Source organism: Schistosoma mansoni, chromosome 1 (genome assembly GCF_000237925.1).
Source record: "Schistosoma mansoni strain Puerto Rico chromosome 1, complete genome".
NCBI lineage: Eukaryota > Metazoa > Platyhelminthes > Trematoda > Strigeidida > Schistosomatidae > Schistosoma > Schistosoma mansoni.
Window position 1 is genome coordinate 43,644,617 of NC_031495.1, and position 18,162 is coordinate 43,662,778.

Genomic DNA, 18,162 nt, shown 5'->3' on the forward strand with positions numbered 1-18,162 from the left:
AGTCAACAGGAAACTCTGGACCTAGGTTACGCGCTACTTGGCGCTCTTCAGCAAGGTGTACCTTTAATCTTGAGGGTACTGATTCTCTCTGACAGATTTGATCATGTGCCACCCAGCTTCACAGTCATAGGCGTTACCACTGAGATATCCAGGCCGCTACTGACCTCCTGTAGAACTGAGATGTATTCACAATTGATTGATCACTGGGCGATGATCAATGTCATGTATGTCAGGTGCTTCTTAGTGCAGATCGAATCCTATTGATCAAGTTGCAATGTAGTCACAAGTCAGGGAGCACCAGTTCCCTCAAGAATACAGGTACACCTTTCTGACAAGTGCCAAGCAGTATGTAACCTAGGTCCAGAGTTTCCTGTTGACTGCCTCCAATCACCATCTTATCTCAATATAGTGCGCGCAATGTCGAGTCACCTAGACTGGTGACCACATTGCAACTTGATCGATAGCATCCGATCTGCACTAAGAAGGTCCTGACATACATGACATTTATCACCACCCAGTGATCAATCAGTTGTGAATAATCAGCTAAAAGATTTTGTTTGTATGTAAACAACTGGGGGCTGTAAATTCCTCTTTGTTTTTATCAAATTTGTGGATTCAAAATGATATCACTTAAAAATTCCCAGATAAATTCATACTTATTAAAGTCGACATACCATGTGTTCATCCCTAAACATCATCTGCAACTCTTGTCGGTTGTTTATGACGACAGTTAATTTGACGCATGATCGCCGTTTTCATCCGATATATATATATATATATATATAGCATAAAATTAGATCGATGTACGTGTGTACAATCAATTTTGTTTTCATAGATTTCGCAATACCTCAAAATATTATTTCTAATAAAAAAATGGTTCTTGATATCGATTTCATACTTTGTGTACCCATAATACTACTACTAATAATAATAATAATAATTATTATTATTATTATTTGCTTATGCACTTGTTCCGAAATGGACTTATAATTCTGTCGGTGAAATAATAATATCATATTATCATTTATTTTATGTCTACACTCTTGGTATGCAAATAGTTTTGTTCATTTTTTGTAAAATTATGCCTTTGCCAAGTTACTCAATAATAAATAAATAGTCTAAATATTGTATAACATGAACATTAAATAATTTCAATTATCATTTTTCATAATGAAATAATTACAATAAATTACTGATCAATTTTCAAAACTTAATAGTCTTATGAATTTCAATATGTTGTTTAATATGTATGCGGTGTTTACATTCCAGTCGATATGTTCAAAAAAGAACGGATTTTTGTAAATAGGATTGCAAAGTTCTATTCTAGATATTATTGGACTCTTTGTATATAAACAAAATCACCCATTCATATAACTTATTAGTGAAAGCACCTAACTTGTAAACATTGAGCTTTTCACGTTACTTCACTACCTTTTCCAAATAACCTATCAGTGGCTCAAAGTCGAGTACGCAAAAGCTTCCTTTAGATTCATCTTAAATTCTACTTTTAGTGTGTCTTTTTTGTTCTCTTCCATTATAATACTATAATTATGGAGTTTTTTAAACCGTCACTGAAAAGTTATCATTTTTCAGTTCTTGTCATTTATTTTTTTCTTTATTTTTTATTTTTAGGTACTGTGTTTTGTTTTTATAGATGGAGTGTATTGCGTAAAACACCTGAGGGTTCTAATGATCTTGAATTCTCTTTAAATATTGTTTCGTATTTCCGTTCTGCATCAACATGGCTTGCATTAGGTTAGTTATTATATATTTATAAAACAATTTTTTTGTTTTCTTGAGACTTTAATCACCGTTCGCAAGGCATCTTGTAAATTTGATCAGTGTTCATAAGTTGCTGACATCTATCTAGTGGAATTACCTTTAAGAATGATTCGATTCTATGTAAATTGTAGGTTGAATCGGTTCGCTTAATTTCAATTAAATGTTTTCAGGTGCGTTTTTATTGGTGTGATTTAGACTTTTTCGTATTCTTTGACTAATAAGTAATGCCTTTTTTCACTTGTAGGAATTATTTCTGCTATTCTACTGGTGATCATACTTCTAATATTAATATTTTTGCGCAAGCGTATTCGTGTGGCTATTGCAATATTAAATGAAACAAGCAAGTATGTTTACTTGTGCTAAAGTTTCTGTTGCCTACTTTAACTGACAGATATAACTTCACATTTTTCCCCTTTCAGTTTAAAAAAATATATAAATATGATAGATAATGAAATTAATATGGTTTATGATTTTCCCGACATATTTATTTCAGAGCAGTTTCAGCTATGACATCTGTATTGTTTTGGCCAATACTACCGTTTATTCTTGAATTGATTGTTATTGCTCAAGTTTTATTTGTGGCTATTTCATTGCGGACAATAGCTGATCCTATTGGAACTAAAATTACCAATGATGATCTTACCGTAACCCCGGGATTCTCAGATAAGACTAGAAATGATATAAGAGGGATTTTTCAACTTATTCCGTGTGATCCTTTAGTAAGATTAATTTTATTTGCAATGTAATACTTGCTTTCTTTTGCTTCATTCATAGATTCTTCAAAATGATTTTTTTTACTAATGTCACAGCATATGATTTAAATTTGTTAAGATAAGATTTTGGTGTGTTCGTTTATTTTATTTATCACAACCTAATATCCTTCAAGGAATTATTGAAATAGATGGTGGTTCCCTTCATTGTTTTATACCTTTTAGTAATTCAGTAGTTGCTTGAATGAGTTTAGGTTGATTTTTTGCAGCTGACTGTTGGTGTTTGATAAATCTTTGCACTCATCAAATAATAAAAACGGTACACCGAAAGCCCGTACATTAATCAAATGTCCTATGTGTCTTTAGAATGGCATTTCGTTGTTTATCTATCCCATAGTACAGTACTTGTTATCCGCAACAGACTTTATATACTCTTTTGCCATGATCTGAGAATTAAGATGTTACAATTCCTTAAGAAGTTAAGTACAATCAACACAGGTAATCAAGTGACCTAAGATAAGAATTATCCATGTGCTTTAGAGTATTTGTTAAACTTGAAATACTTCACTACAACATTTATTATTAATAAATTCATCCTTTTTAAAAACTTATTTGTATTCTTTATCATATCGTGTCAATGAAAAACATTACTTTTTTCTGTTTCTCAACCTATTCGTTTTATTGTAGCAAAACAATTCAGCTGGCAAAGCTTGTCGTTTTCTGTATTATGGAGACCGAAAGTAAGTTATTGTATGATAATCTGAGTTAACGATACAGTACTAATAAGTATAAACTAAGATCTTCACCCAGTGTCTTGTCTACAACGGGTCACTATTATGCTATTCCTTGACGTTGGGCTCTCGTTACCACTTTCAATCACACGCTAGATGTCTATTATCTTTGTTACTGATAAACAGTTAATTGTAGTTTCATCAATCGAAATTTCAAAACATTGAATTGTAATATTTCTCGTAGTTCATTTCTTGGTGTTTTATGTTTTTACATTACATCGAAATATTCAAAGAATTAATGATTTGATCTTGACATCTCAGTCAGTTAACTTTATATTTAGTCACTATTGAGTCTTTACAATTATGCCAAAGGATTTTTAACGTGCGATAAATTTGTGTAATCAATGAAACTCCGCTTTGTATCGTCGTCATACAGTTCATTGTCTTTAGTGATACATAGTTTATTTATTTAAACACATAAACATTGGTACAAGAAGGCACCAAATACATAAGCGCCACACAAATCATTCGATATGTGCGGGGGCTGAAACACCACCCAGGCACCCAAACTGAAACAGGTGGTTTTCTTAGGGGGCCATATCCGGAGCCTTCAACCTAAAGGTCTATTCCACAAGGCAGTGGAGCGACGTTAGGAGAGGCAGTCCCATAGTAGCCAGTGACCAACGATTGGTTCAGGTGCCATTTGTTCCTTCAGAATCCTAGAGCCCATGTGCACCATTAGTTTGGAATCAGGATTTTCCAACTCCCCATAGGTGGATCCTTAGTTTCCACCAACCTGGTTAAAGCGTCGGACATTAGCTTTTCGTCGTCTCGGTTTCGTAAAATCACCTCCACTAAGAAAAGGCAGTGAGTCGGACTTCTGTGGTAGTGACTGTATACGCATGACCATGTGGGAGCATTTCGAGGAGAAGAGCGGATCCCCCCGTCGACCGTATCAGGGCATACCATATTAATACAAAGATATTATGCCTCTTCAATGCTCTTTTAATTTATTTATATAACAAATAGTTATTGGGTTAAAATCACAATTGCAGTTTTTAAATTAAATTCTACTTCACAAAGTCACATATATATTTATACTTTTTTGCTGTTTTCTTTATTTCTAATTTAGATATACTATCTACCTACAATTATTCAATTTGTTCATGTTCTTTTGGTTAATCAATTTTGTCAAATCCTTAACACAAATGACTTTAGCAGGAACATTTGCTGAATACTACTTTTCATCTCAAGATAAAAAATCTACGTCAAAGTGTCCATTAATAACCAGTTTATTTCGATCAACCTTTTATCATACTGGTTCATTAGCATTTGGATCATTTCTAATTGCTTTATTACAATGGCTACGTGTTACACTAGAATATATCAATACAAAATTGAAGAAAGCTAATAATCCTGTTACAAATTTTCTTTTAAAATGTTTAAGTTGTTGTTTTTGGCTACTTGAGAAACTTCTAAAATTTCTCAATAGAAATGCTTTTATTGTGGTAAGTTTTTATTTCCTCGTAATACACTAAATGTTTTGAAAATATAGTTTATTTATTTATTTAAACACATAAATATTGGTACAAAGGGGCACCAGATACATATGCGCCACGCAAATCAAATAAGATTTGTGTGAGGGCTGTGATACTGCCCGGGTGCCCAAACCGAAGCAGGAAATATAGTTCAATGAGTTGCAATTATAATGCATCCGTACTTAGTCTGAGTTTAATTCATGAACACATTAGTATGCATTCTCTCTTTCAATGTTTACATAATTGATGGTCCTTTTGTTATTTCTTCTATCCATATGCTGTCAACTGTGTCGATCTAAATTGTGAAAAAATTTATGTGTTATTTACAATCTGTTTATTATCTATTCTAAGTAAATTTTTTCCACACATTTACATAGTTCACAATTTAGTGTGTAAATGTAGTGTGCAAAATCTACATTCTGTCAGTAGGTTAAACAAGAACCAGGGTGCTAAATTTTAAAAGATAACGTTATGATGCCCATAGTTTACAAGTGTTGTAAAATACTGAAAGTTGCTTGTGAAAGCGGTTGCAAAATAAATGTACTTAAATTCATAGTATGACTTTTTAGATAACTCGACTTCATACATGTTTTTCCATACCCTCGTTCTACCTGTCCATTTTAATAACCATATTATCATGTTTTGTTTATATCAACCTATTTTATTATAACACAAATATGTATATACATAGATAGGTCATTAAACATTTCGAAAATAAATTGATCTTAGTTTTTAATCGATTTCATATCCAAAACATGTGGGTTAGTTTTACTACAGAAATTCTTCGTATGAATGTGTGATTATATTTTTCCAAAAAAGGGAATGAACTTAACTGTAGTATATGTAGTAAACTCGTGATGCCAAAATACATTGGTCAGTGTCGGATATTAACAGTTGTGATTATTCATTTTAACATAAATAATCAAAGACTACTGGATTGTAAATGGGAATATACGTTTTCTTTATTTTGTTTACACGTTGTATATAATGCTTATCAGTGCAATCATAAAAAATCTTTTGCAGATAGGAAATTTTCCATTTTATCGGTTCATAACATTTTCTTGATTTATAAGTTCATTCTTATATTTTTGATTACTGTGGCCTCTAAAATCTATGGTTAGTTTATGGTTTGTGTATATTTCCTTTCATGTATGTACACTTTAGAATACTTTTTCTCTTGCATACAATTTAAACATTCTAAATAACTTTTAATGCACTATTCGAGCACAGACAATTAAATGATTCAGCTTTCTACTCACTGAGATCAAAATATTAAAACATGACTGATGAGTGTTAGTGACGTACATTTCGTGTTTTGTACTGAAAACGCTAAAATATTGTTATAATACAGTTACCAATAATGAGTAAGGGTTTTTTCTAGAACTATCTAATTGGCGATTTTACATCTAATATTGTAGATAATTCTGTAGTTTATTGTTTAACCGGAAGTAGTAAATTGTTGTATATTTTCATCCACACACCTTGTTGAAATTGCTACTGTGTTATTATGAATGTACGACGACAAACCATTATCCTTGTCTTGAGGAATTTCATATTCTATCAGTTACTGTGAATAGATTGTAAATTGAATATCGATTGATTGAATGTTCATTCTTGTTTTACTAGAATCTAGAAAAGATTTAACATTTGGTTTCGAGGGTGAATTTTCTTTAAAGTCGCAATCAATAAGTGCTGATGAAAATCAGTTTATAATAAATTATTTGTATTTCCAAGTTTATTTAGTTGTTCCTGAACAGATACTTTGCATGCACAAAAAACCGTTGACAATATTTGTAAAACTAAATCAAACAGGAATGATTATCAACATACTTCCCCGTAAAATATACAAAAGTAAACTTTTGAATTGAAAATAATATTTATCCTAGTAATTTTTTATTATTTTTAAAAATCCTATTTAGGTTGCTATCTATGGTCAAAGCTTTTGTTCTGCCTCTCGTTCAGCATTGTCTTTACTCGCGCGCAATGTAGTCAGGTACTTGTATATGAACATTGTATATAAAATTTTCTTCAAAAGTAAATTATTCTGTATTATATGTATTTCAATATATCCACATCTTTTGCAATAGTTTTATTTTCTTATTTTAAGGAAATCATCCTTTTCAATTAATCTTTTCTATTACATTATTTTGTCGTTTGTTTATATTTAGTGTCAATCACATTTCTTCTTCTCTCATTTTGTAAATTGTCTTTTAAAGCCATCTCTTGTAAATTGTAGAATGACGTTAGAAATTGTAAATGTTTCCTGCTTTTTAATAATATTTTTTCTCGAAATCTGTATTTAAGGTGTGTTTTTTTCAAGTTTACTGTTGTACTACTGACTACGTAGGATATGATCTATGAAATATTTATCAATGTAATTTATATATCGTAACTGTAGTTATATGTAATCGAAAAAGTCGAGAAATATATACAGATTGCCATAGAGCATTTTGAGTAGCTTGAATATCTAGGCTACCCGTTCTTGCCATCTAGATATTTCAACGAAGTATCAAATTTTGTTTGTTTTAATAAATCATTATGACTATTAATCGCATAACCTGTTCAGGTGCGTTTTTGAAAAATGTACAACCTTTCGTTGTAAAAGTTACAAAAGACCCAAGCACATATATTGTGGTTGCTGGCAATATGCAGCGAAAAAAATGTGCATTATTTATTTGTCGATTGACTAGACTGCTAACTTCTCACTGGTGATCACTCAATATTCATCATCAGGATCGTCCAAGAAGAAAGAAACAGAAACCTGTTGAAATACTTTGTTCTGAGAATTCTATATTGTACCAAAAATATAATATTGAATAAAGCTAATAATAATCTAGCCGCTATTAGAATAGCTAGTGTATGCTTTATTACTAAACAGCTTTGTTTTAATTGGTTGCTTGTCTCACTAAATGCAAATCAGTTTCTATGTGAAAATAATCAATTATTAGGTCTCGTGTTTGAAACCCATTCAATTCTCTATTTGGTAAATACGAAACTTGTGGTTTATTGGCTGATTTCATAAATGGTTACTTGTGTGATTGGAGAAGAATTAAGATAGTTCAGAGAAAACATTTTCTCGATGTTTGTTCCTTATGGACTGAACGTGTGCAGAACTTAGGTGACTCATTGTAAGGAACACTCTCTATAACTTAAATGGATTAACTCTTATGTTTCCTGTTCACATTGAGTCCTAGTGCGAGATTAATAATTTGTTTTTCGATTAAACACATTATTTTGTACTCTGTTTGTCTTATTCCCCGTCTATCATTGATATTAATGTTCCATCTTGTATACTTTTCTTTCAGCAGTATTTTCCAGGGCAAATTACTGTTTATTCTGAAATTGTTTGCTTTTTCATTCGTAGTTTCTCTTTGATAACGATTCTCATACGTAGCTTTATTATCTCTTGTTTTTCTATGCATAGACTTTTTGTGGTCGATAAAGTGACTGATTTCATTCTATTTATTGGAAAACTTGTTGTTGTCAGTATTGTTGGTAAGTGATCATATTTAAATTTTACATGAACTTGGTCAAATAATTTATTCGAAATTATCAATTCAAACCTTAGTAATAATACCTGTCAATCGGATTGGTTCTTTTCTTGAGAATCACATTAATCTGTTTGAGAAAAAATAACTTGATTCTGTTTGACATATTCTGAAAAGGAAGAAATAATTGTCTTTGATATCCTTCGGAAATCAGTTATTGGTTAGTTTGGTTATGAAATACGGATAGTATTTGTGCACATCAGTATGATCATTAATACTTGAATCTGATTTTACCGAATAAGAATTTCACTGTGGTAGTAAGCAGTGCTTAAATTGGTTAATAAATCAACCCTGAGATCTGTTAGAATAAATTGTTAGAAACTTAACCAATAATTATACTATACAAATTTTTATTGAAAATAATTGTTGTATTTTTATAGTCAATCTTTATTTCACTCTTCGTGGTGGCCTTGTTTTGTTCACCTGAATGTTTTTCATCGTTAAGTGTAAGTGATTTCTACTGTGACAAATCAAAATTTTGTACCTTCTGTTCTGTGTGTTAGCATGCTGTCAAGTCTCATTTAAGAATTTCTATGTTACACTTATCGTGCATGAATCTCACACAGTAATTTTCTGTGTCATATTCATTGTCAATTTATAAAATGCTATTTTCGAGACTTCATACCATGGTTTATATCATTCTACAGTAATGGTTACTATCAATTCACAATGTTGCTTAAAGTAATTCATTTAATTCATTCATTCCCTAGTGAATATGAAGAATAACACCATTAAAATTGTATGTAGCCATTGCAACTGTCTACATTTGACGTTGTGTTATTAGATATTTTTTCCCTTTTGTTTACTATCTGAAAAGGATCATAATTTTTTTGAATTTAGGTGGTGTGGCTTATGTCTATTTGGAAGGTATATTGTTCAAAGGGAATGAAGCTCTAAATGATGCGTTACATTCTCATCTTCATTATTCATTCGTGCCATTAGGTGTAAGTTACATTTTATTACTGTACTTATATGTAGCTTCACGTTGTTATTTTAGGTTTACGTTTAAATCTTGCAGGTTTATTTCATCTTTCAGTCGATTCAAGGTTTCTCTTATCATGACGAATGTTTTCATTGTTCTTTTCTTTCATGGGTTCATACATAACACTGAGTTATTTTGTACTTTTGTTGTGTTATATTGCTTGTTCTAACTTGGGTTTAGAAAATAATTTCATAGTTCCTGTATACTTGACACTTCGGTGGAGTTTTGTTCTCTGAGCTGGATGGTTTGGTCGTGGAGCTTTCATCGTTATTCGGAACATCAGCATAAACTTCAGGTCGAATTTCTCCACTTGTGGCTCACAGCCTGTCCTGTAAATCTCGATCTTGATTAGTTGTTGTTGTAAACATTTTATCTGTCATTGTTTACTGCTTTATTTTGATTGTATCTCCCATTGATTCGTTTCTTGGTCCTATATTTGTCCATAATTTTTCTGATTGGTTAATAAATTGGATCTATTTCGATGTATTTGTTGATTGCTAATTGACCTGAGTGCCAAACTTCTAGAAATTCTCTGGTGTTTTTAGAATTACCTCTATCCAAGATCTTAACATTTTCCCAGCCAAATTTGTGTCCACAATTGTCCACATCCATTGATATAAGCGAGGATATGTCATAAGGTTTGAACGATAATTGATGATGCAGACGAATATGAAGAGGGCGTCCTCTTTGTCCACTAAAATCCTTCACCTGAGCTACAAATCTTCTCCACTTGACACTTCTTAAAGCAAAATAAAACGAATTCATACATGTTCATTCAGTTAATTTAGAGCCTGGCATAAATGTACATTAGCCCACGTTGTCATACCACAATAATACAACTTGAAGAAATTAACAAGATTACTAGTAAGATCGTTAAGACATTAATAACATCTATGAAACTGAAACAGGCTAAACATGTAAAAATTTAGTTCGGAAAGAAGAGATGAAGTAATATTTTACCTCACTACTTAAGGGAAGATAACGCGTGAATAGAACTGCGCCAGTATGAGAAGACATGTCATGTAATCATAAAATAAAAATACTTTTAATTAGTATTTTGACTAAAAATAGATTGCTCAAAATCGTTTAGGGGAAGTTACAAAATACTTTCTAGCATATTCTTTAATTTATGGTAAATTATTACTTTTTGTTCCAAGAAGTTATAATACATTATAGACCTAAGTTTAGGGAAATTATTTTGTAGCTTACGTAATATACACTATTTATCTTGATATATTATTTAATTTATTTCATTTAATTTGCTGTAAAACTTGTTCCATATTCTTTTTGTTATATATTTTTAGATTATCATACTTTCCTCTTACCTTGTGGCGTCATTATTTTCAAGTGTTTTTGAAATGGGTGTCGATACAATATTTCTTTGCTTTTGTAAGTACCTAATAACATTCTTTATATTCTTAATTATCGTTCAATCTGTTTGGTTGTTTCTTGTTACATGATTCCCTAGTTCATCAAAGTAATTATTTAGTTTGACATTAAAGAGTAAAATAGGTGAGAATATTTCTCCTTTCGTTAATTTCGGGATTTTCATCTTCGGTTGTTCAAAAAAAACCTTGACATTTGTCGATGTAAATTAGTTTTTGTGCAGTCGAGTTCACTGTCTTCTTGTATATCATAATATATCCACAATAATATCAACTATTTAGTATCATGTTATCTTTCCAAATTACGTTGCAAATATTCTTATATAAGCCCCTCTAACCCAATACTTCCGTATAGTGACGCCGCAACTACCCTATTAAAGCGTAATATTTTCGCATATTATTTTGAATTTTTGACAATTTACGCTTTCTTAGACAAGTTGGTAAATAGTCATTACTTATTGAATTCCGTCAAAGTATTACAATTTCAATCTAGCTGGTGTATTATTCATAAAGCTAAACAGATAACATAAAGTTGCTATTTTCGTTAATAAATAATTTTGTTAGTAATACATTTTCCCAATATTATTTCCTTGTTTCTATTCAGTGGAACATATCGAAAGCAATGAAAGACCTGCTGAAAGTCCGTACTATATGAGTATTTAATATAATTCTTTATATTTGTAACCGATTTCGGTATTGTACTTAATCTCTCGATAAATTTAAACAGAGATACAATGCGATGTACAGGATAAATTGAATTCATTCTATTTCGATGCTTCTCATCAGACGCGAAGGGCCCCAATTTACAAAGTGTTGACATACTCCAGTTAGTTTATGTGAAGTAAACTAAAGTATATAAACACTGTTTATTATCATACTACTACTTGTAGTATTAAACTGTTTGTAACTGATGAGAAGCCTTCAGATAGAACTAATTCATTTTATTCTCCCAGTCTCGTTGTTATTCTGTTCAAAAATTCCAGTCTGTTTAGTGGCTCTTTATGTCACATAGTCCCTTAGATCACATCCCAATCATCATGTAACTGTTTTGTTCTATCTAGGCTTGGCTGAATGTATCGACCAGATATGTAGTACCCTGAAATTCAGGAACACAGGTGTTTCTACTGACTTTAAGGGGGATTGGGTTCTTTCTGTTTTGGGATTTTTCGGTTGTTTTTGTCATTTCTAGATAAAACAAATAATTCGTCACCATGATGAAAGCCTTCTAGTCGAATGTGCATAGTCAAGTCTCACTTTTTGGGAACTATCATCCATAGTGGCTGTTGGATTTTCTTCCTAACTCTCTTTCGTTGGTATGTTGTTCAGGACTTCTCTCTTTGGTATGCAGTACTCAAAGCACGTAATCCTGTATCTACAAGATTCAGTTAAATTGTAGTATTTGGAATTCTACTATGCTTTGTAAATCACTTCTCATCCTTCAGAAAGAAATGTTTTATCAAACTAACTTTTGTAATACGTGAATAATATATTTGTAATATACCGATGAGTGGAAAAATTAGATTTTCTGACATTTCATGACCCAGTGTAAGCCACTTCTTCAGAGAATAAATAACCAAATTAAAATTAATCCAAGTCTAAATAGTACAACGGAACAACACGAATATTATAATGTATTATTTATTTATAACAATCTACCCAATGCTCAATTCATTCAAAATTATCAAATCAAAACTTGGTAATGATAGCTAATAACTTGTGTAATTATCTAGTTCGATCATTAGATGCAAAGTAGTTGGATATATTTGTCATTCGATAATCTTGGGATTATCATCATCTTTGATAAGATGATTGTTGACAAAAAGTTTGTTTAACATGTTACGATGTAAACAGATTATTGTGAACTCAAATTTACGACCTATTTATCTGGTGGAAGTATTAAAATCGAAATATAACCGGTGAGGTACTTTTTTAAAAATAGACTGAGGCAAATAATACAAATCTGTTAGTTTCATCAGTAAATATTCATTATTACATTTTCCCAATCTTATTTCATTGTTCCCCTACAGTAGAAGATTTGGAAAAAAATGACGGATCTGCTGAAAGACCATACTATATGAGCAAAAATCTTATGGATATTTTAGGAAAACGAAATGCACGGTCGTTAGGCTCAAATATCGCAATCGAGCATTAAGTGTCTCTGAACAAGCTATTTAATATTATTTTCAATGTGCCTTCGTTACGCGCCATAGATTTTTCACTTTTGCACAAAATATTAGTGAAAAAATTCATTTGAAATCAAAATGCACTTTCTGGAATTATAAACAGAAATACAATCATATTTCATTTGCATTTTTTTCTCAAACACCTTGACTGGCTTTATCACAATTTCTTCAATAATATTCACTCACTGCTTTATTTGTCTAGGTACTAGAATATTGTTTCCTCTTTGTCTTACCTTCCTAATAACTCATAGTTTTACGTATTTCTCTTAAAATTTGTTACGCAAGTTTTTCGTTTTTTATTTGAAAATAAATATTTACTTTACTGATCTGATATCTTTTACAGTACTGATTGATATGAACAGTTGGGGATCATTGTTATCCTTATAGTGGGTGATCTTTTCAACTACACAAAGACGGTGTTAACTTATCTAAGTGTTCAGTTTTTCTAAACACCTTAAATACTGCACGTCCTTTTATTTCTGTTATAACGATTGAGTGTGTGCGTTCTTACCCAGTTGATATATATAACCTGATACTACCACCAATTGGAGAGCAGTGAATTAATTGATCGCCCAATGATACACAAAAGCCGTATGAGCAGTCTTGAGTACTTATCACTCCTGCTATCTGCCTAGCCCAGTCAGTTAAGTTCAGAACACTAATAACAGCCTCTGCAATATCAACCATTATTCACAAACATACCGGGTTTATATACCAATCAAACAGACCACATTGTACCATAAAATAGAAAATAACATTTGTACGAGATTTGGCCAAATGTGGCTGTGAATAGGTGGGACAGTAATCAATAGACTGAGGATAGCTAAAGAATAGTAAATCGTGTTATGATAGTCTATGGGTCAAAATAAAGCTCATAATAAAAGGGACACGAATATAAATAGTTTAGTTACTTAACAACTATGCGATAGGAAATATACATATTATATTGGTCCATAAATAGTTCTCAAAGTTACCATTCACAATTCTCCACGGGATACAACAATTTCATAGAAAAAAAAAGCGTTTACAAGATTGTGGTTGTAATGTAGCATGGTATAACCTGATAATCGTTGTACTGTGGTCTGTCAAAGAAGCTTTAGAATTGAGCTCATATAATTCGTGTAACCCAGACGTAATAACTAATTCCCCATGAGTGTTTATAGACTGGGTAAGTTTAATTGATATAGACTAGTCGCATTTGTAATTAAATCACTTTTCAGAAATAATATCGAAACAACATGAAATAGATTTAATCATGACTTGTTATTTGAAAAGAAAATTACTGTCTGCTGTTAAAAAATGAAGTATGTCTTTTTCGAGACTACAAATCTAAGTTCTCAGTCAAATTTAGTGCATCCGTGTTTCATGATATTTTGTATGCTGAATGTCGTGAGAACCTAAAATGGTTATACAACTTGTGTGAAGACTATCTCATCATTATTGTTTGATAATACTTAAATTTTATTACGTAAATATATCACTGCGTTTTAATGAAATGTATTTCACTGAACGTATATAACAACTAAGTAGCTTACTATAAGTACTTATATCTAACATAAGTCCAGAAAATTATAATATCCAGTTTTATTCTACAGTATTGTAAGTGTATTAAATTTTCACGCAGATGAGCAATTAAAGTTCTGCGAAAAATTGACGTTCAGATGCCTCGGATTCATGTTTATGATGGACAACTTTAGCTTACTTACAAGTAGTATAAAATAGGGTAAAGCATTTTACACCCTACCTTGCTTTTCAAAAGATCTTTGATAAATATACTATCTTAGATGAAATAGCTAAATCCTCATTATTACACAGTGTTCAATGTTAAATAAGATATACTATGGGGAATTTTTCGAGTTAGGGAATAATAGATAACACCACACCATTTTCTCGATACGTCCGTGTAGTTATCTGCAATTATGGTAGACATTTATATGATAGTAGCTTTTTCTGGTAGTTACTATTATCATTATTATTTGTAAAACACACGTAGAAGTTTTTATATTTCCAAGCCACAAATTAAAAATACATATTTGTATTTGAATGTTACATCATTCATTTCGTTAACCATTTACTTTTAGCTATCTTACGTATGTAATTTTATCATTTTCTTATCTTGGCTTCCTTCTGATTTAGGCTCAGTCAATTGTTTTTATTGTACCTAACTGCTTTTATCTTCTAAGTGAATGCTGTTATGATGTATTTTTATTCTTACGTAACTGCTGGATGTACTGCTCATTTTTGTAGAATTTAAACAAATTGTGTTTTAAGAATTCTCGACGATCACATAGGTATCTTAATGTTCGCCTGTACTCAAAATATATATTATATAAATAATGTGTTTGATTCATTTGTTTTATTTAGTGGATATGTTTTAATCCACTCAGTTGCATGGATTGCTGATATAAATTATTCTTTCTTATTGTTTTGTAATTGTTGTTTGAAGCAATTAAGCTGTCTTAAATTACACCCAAAGGGTTCGGATTGTATGCTATATTTACAAATTATATATGCTTGTCGAATATAAAGAACTGTTTAGTATGAGGGGGTGAACTGTGGTAAACACGCCCTTGTATACTATATTTTCGTCTGACCTTACATGTGTCATTCCAATCTGGTCACATTCTTCATGACCTTGTATGCAAATACATTTCCTTACATATGTCATCATGTAAACCGTACTTCTATATATGTCTGTATCTTTACTTACTTCAGCATATATTTTGGACTATCGAAACGGGTATCTTAAACGCTCTCTGTATGTTAGAAGTGCCTTCACGGTCTCCACCTATCTCTTCTTGCTCTGTGGCCTTATGAAAGCGCTAGAGACATTTTTTAAAACCACTAGTCCCTTCTCACGTTTTTTGTACGTCTTAAAAGCATAGGACAATAAGGCGTAACGGATCGGATATACCAGTTAAATATTGTTGTGAATCAAGACACCTGCAGAAACATTAATTCAAATGACTTCATGAAATTTGCACAAATAACTATGATTTTGAGTAGAATTATAGAAACTTCGGTTAAAAGTCATTGATGAGTACTTTTTAGCACTTAGTATTGTTTCAAAAGTACAAGAATTATTTCTTTTCAATCAACTTGTAAGAGCACCTCGAAATGCAGATATCTGCATTTCGCATTGTGACATTCATAATTGACTCTGAAACCATCGCAAACCTTTCTAGTAGTGTTTTTGCGAACAGTAATAAATTGTTCAGAAGTCATGTATGTAACTAGTAAATCTGTACAATCTATTTTTTGGACTGATCTCAAAACTAGTGAAGCTGTAACCTCCCTTAAGTTCTTGAATAGTTACGGAGTAGACGTGTAACTTTACCCTTTTCCTGAAATATGGCGCTTACTCATATACCTGACACAAATGTGATGGTAAGAAATACGTAAATATCAGCCTGCAAATATTACTCCAATTATATCTAGGATAATGGGAAAAATTGTTGGTGATAAGCTTTCCAATCATTTACATACTAAAAGTTCTCTCAATACTTCCCACCATGGGTTCGTAAAGACTAGATCTTGTACGACCAGTTACTTTGAGTAATTTAGTTTAGTCTTCACTCAATGCAGAGTAGGATACCATTTCCTTTTGATGGGTTAAACTATATACAAAACTATCAGTATGGATCCCATCAAGGTCTCATTGTAGTGCTCAAAAATGGAATTCGGGACTTAAAATTGCTAAATGTTGACTGTTATGTGTGGTGATATTTTTTCTCGATTTCGGTTCCATAAGTAATATGTGATATTATCCCAAACTTGAAATCCAGATGCAATAAGCCTAAACCGTACCCCTTTTAGGACAAAACCAAATCTTCAAAATACGGAATAAACGATCTACATCCACTTATCCAGTCCAATATGTAGATATGCCAAGTTAAATGATTCGTTATTCTTTATCATTAGTGAAACTGTTTCATGTTAAGTCTCTAAATGGATTATTTTATAATTTAATCTTGGAGACTGAAATAGTTTTCCGCTATTCTCTGAAATTAAATCACTGTCATAAAATGCTTGTGCTTGTGAATATATCCTGTTTCAGTGGTGAAACTACAGGGAAGTGGAGTGTTTGATCATCGGTTGTACTGAATATACCTTATAAATGACCGTCCCTTCAGATATTTTACTAATACAATGTCACTGGTTACTTAGATCTGTTTAAATATTTTTGATATGGAGAGACATTCAGAAGTAGCAAGAGGTCAATCGATGGCAATCAAAAGCGACCCAAAGGTCAATTGTACTTCGTTGGGGTCAATGGGTCGATTTCCTGAGGACAGAGTGGTATGTACATGAATGAGAATTTGTGTATTCTATTCGGTATTGCAATACACTCTCGCTCATGTAGTCAGTTGGGGGGTTAGCGCATAACATACCGTGTATCAGTATCAGATTTCGGACACCTTACGTCACAATTATTTATCTGTTTCCGTTTTCCTTTCTACAGTTATGAATTAATATAATTCCGCTGTAACGGCATTGTCGTTGCCCCTAGACACTATTCATACTTCCACTGGTTTCAAACTTCTGCCTCATATTTTTATAATCTTTGTACTAAGCGTCTTCATGAAACAATCTAAGAACCACATTTTTTCAGACAATTCAACCTTATATTCACTTGGTATTGTTTACTTGAATCTTCCCATTGATGTTTAGGATTGCAATTGATCAGTCTCTTACTGATACGTGTGCATATGTGCGTATTGCCTTAATTCACAAGCCTTTTAAGCAGAGATGAATAGGGGCTAGCAGTGAAATCTAGGACTCGTCAGCTGGATGTACCTGCGTCTCAGAGTGAATTTAAATTTCACCTCATTTCACAAACAAGTGGCTATCAGGACTCAGTAGCCAAGTGAGATAATGAGATAGTGTTTGCAGCAGACGGTACTGGGTTTGAGTTCCAGAGTGAACAACTCTGAGGTGCAGGTACAGCCAGTTGACGAGTCTCAAATAGGATGAAACGCGCTTCCTGGATTCCACTTCTAGCTTAGGATTTAACCTTATGTTTCTGCACTTTATGTGTGATAGTACGTTCTGCATCGACCTGACCATTCCTTTAAATTTGCGTCTACTGAATTAGTGGATGAAATATACGTGTTCGATTTACTTTATCTCGTTAGCGCTAAAAAGATTTAGCCAGAGAACACATACGATGTTAGTAAGGATGTACTTTCCATGCATACCCCCACTCTTCATTCATTGGAGTCAACACGAGGATATGAGGTCATGCTAAAAATGATAGACTTAAGAAATACAGAATGATACAGATTCTGTTTGTAAATCGAGAG

General features: G+C 32.0%; 1 protein-coding gene across 1 annotated transcript in view; it reads left to right on the plus strand.

Annotated features, from left to right (window-relative positions):
* Smp_160740 (putative ctl2) overlaps positions 1 to 12,706 on the plus strand; it is a gene marked incomplete at its 3' end in the record, with an annotated part of 34,574 nt that extends 21,868 nt beyond the window's left edge. The window contains exons 8-17 of the mRNA XM_018794523.1: positions 1,633 to 1,755; positions 2,027 to 2,126; positions 2,276 to 2,501; positions 3,180 to 3,232; positions 4,356 to 4,731; positions 6,681 to 6,754; positions 8,186 to 8,256; positions 9,150 to 9,253; positions 10,596 to 10,680; positions 12,705 to 12,706. Coding sequence (XP_018648927.1) covers positions 1,633 to 1,755; positions 2,027 to 2,126; positions 2,276 to 2,501; positions 3,180 to 3,232; positions 4,356 to 4,731; positions 6,681 to 6,754; positions 8,186 to 8,256; positions 9,150 to 9,253; positions 10,596 to 10,680; positions 12,705 to 12,706 — 1,214 coding nt within the window. The remainder of the gene's footprint in view (positions 1 to 1,632; positions 1,756 to 2,026; positions 2,127 to 2,275; positions 2,502 to 3,179; positions 3,233 to 4,355; positions 4,732 to 6,680; positions 6,755 to 8,185; positions 8,257 to 9,149; positions 9,254 to 10,595; positions 10,681 to 12,704) is intronic.
* Positions 12,707 to 18,162: the final 5,456 nt, after the last annotated feature.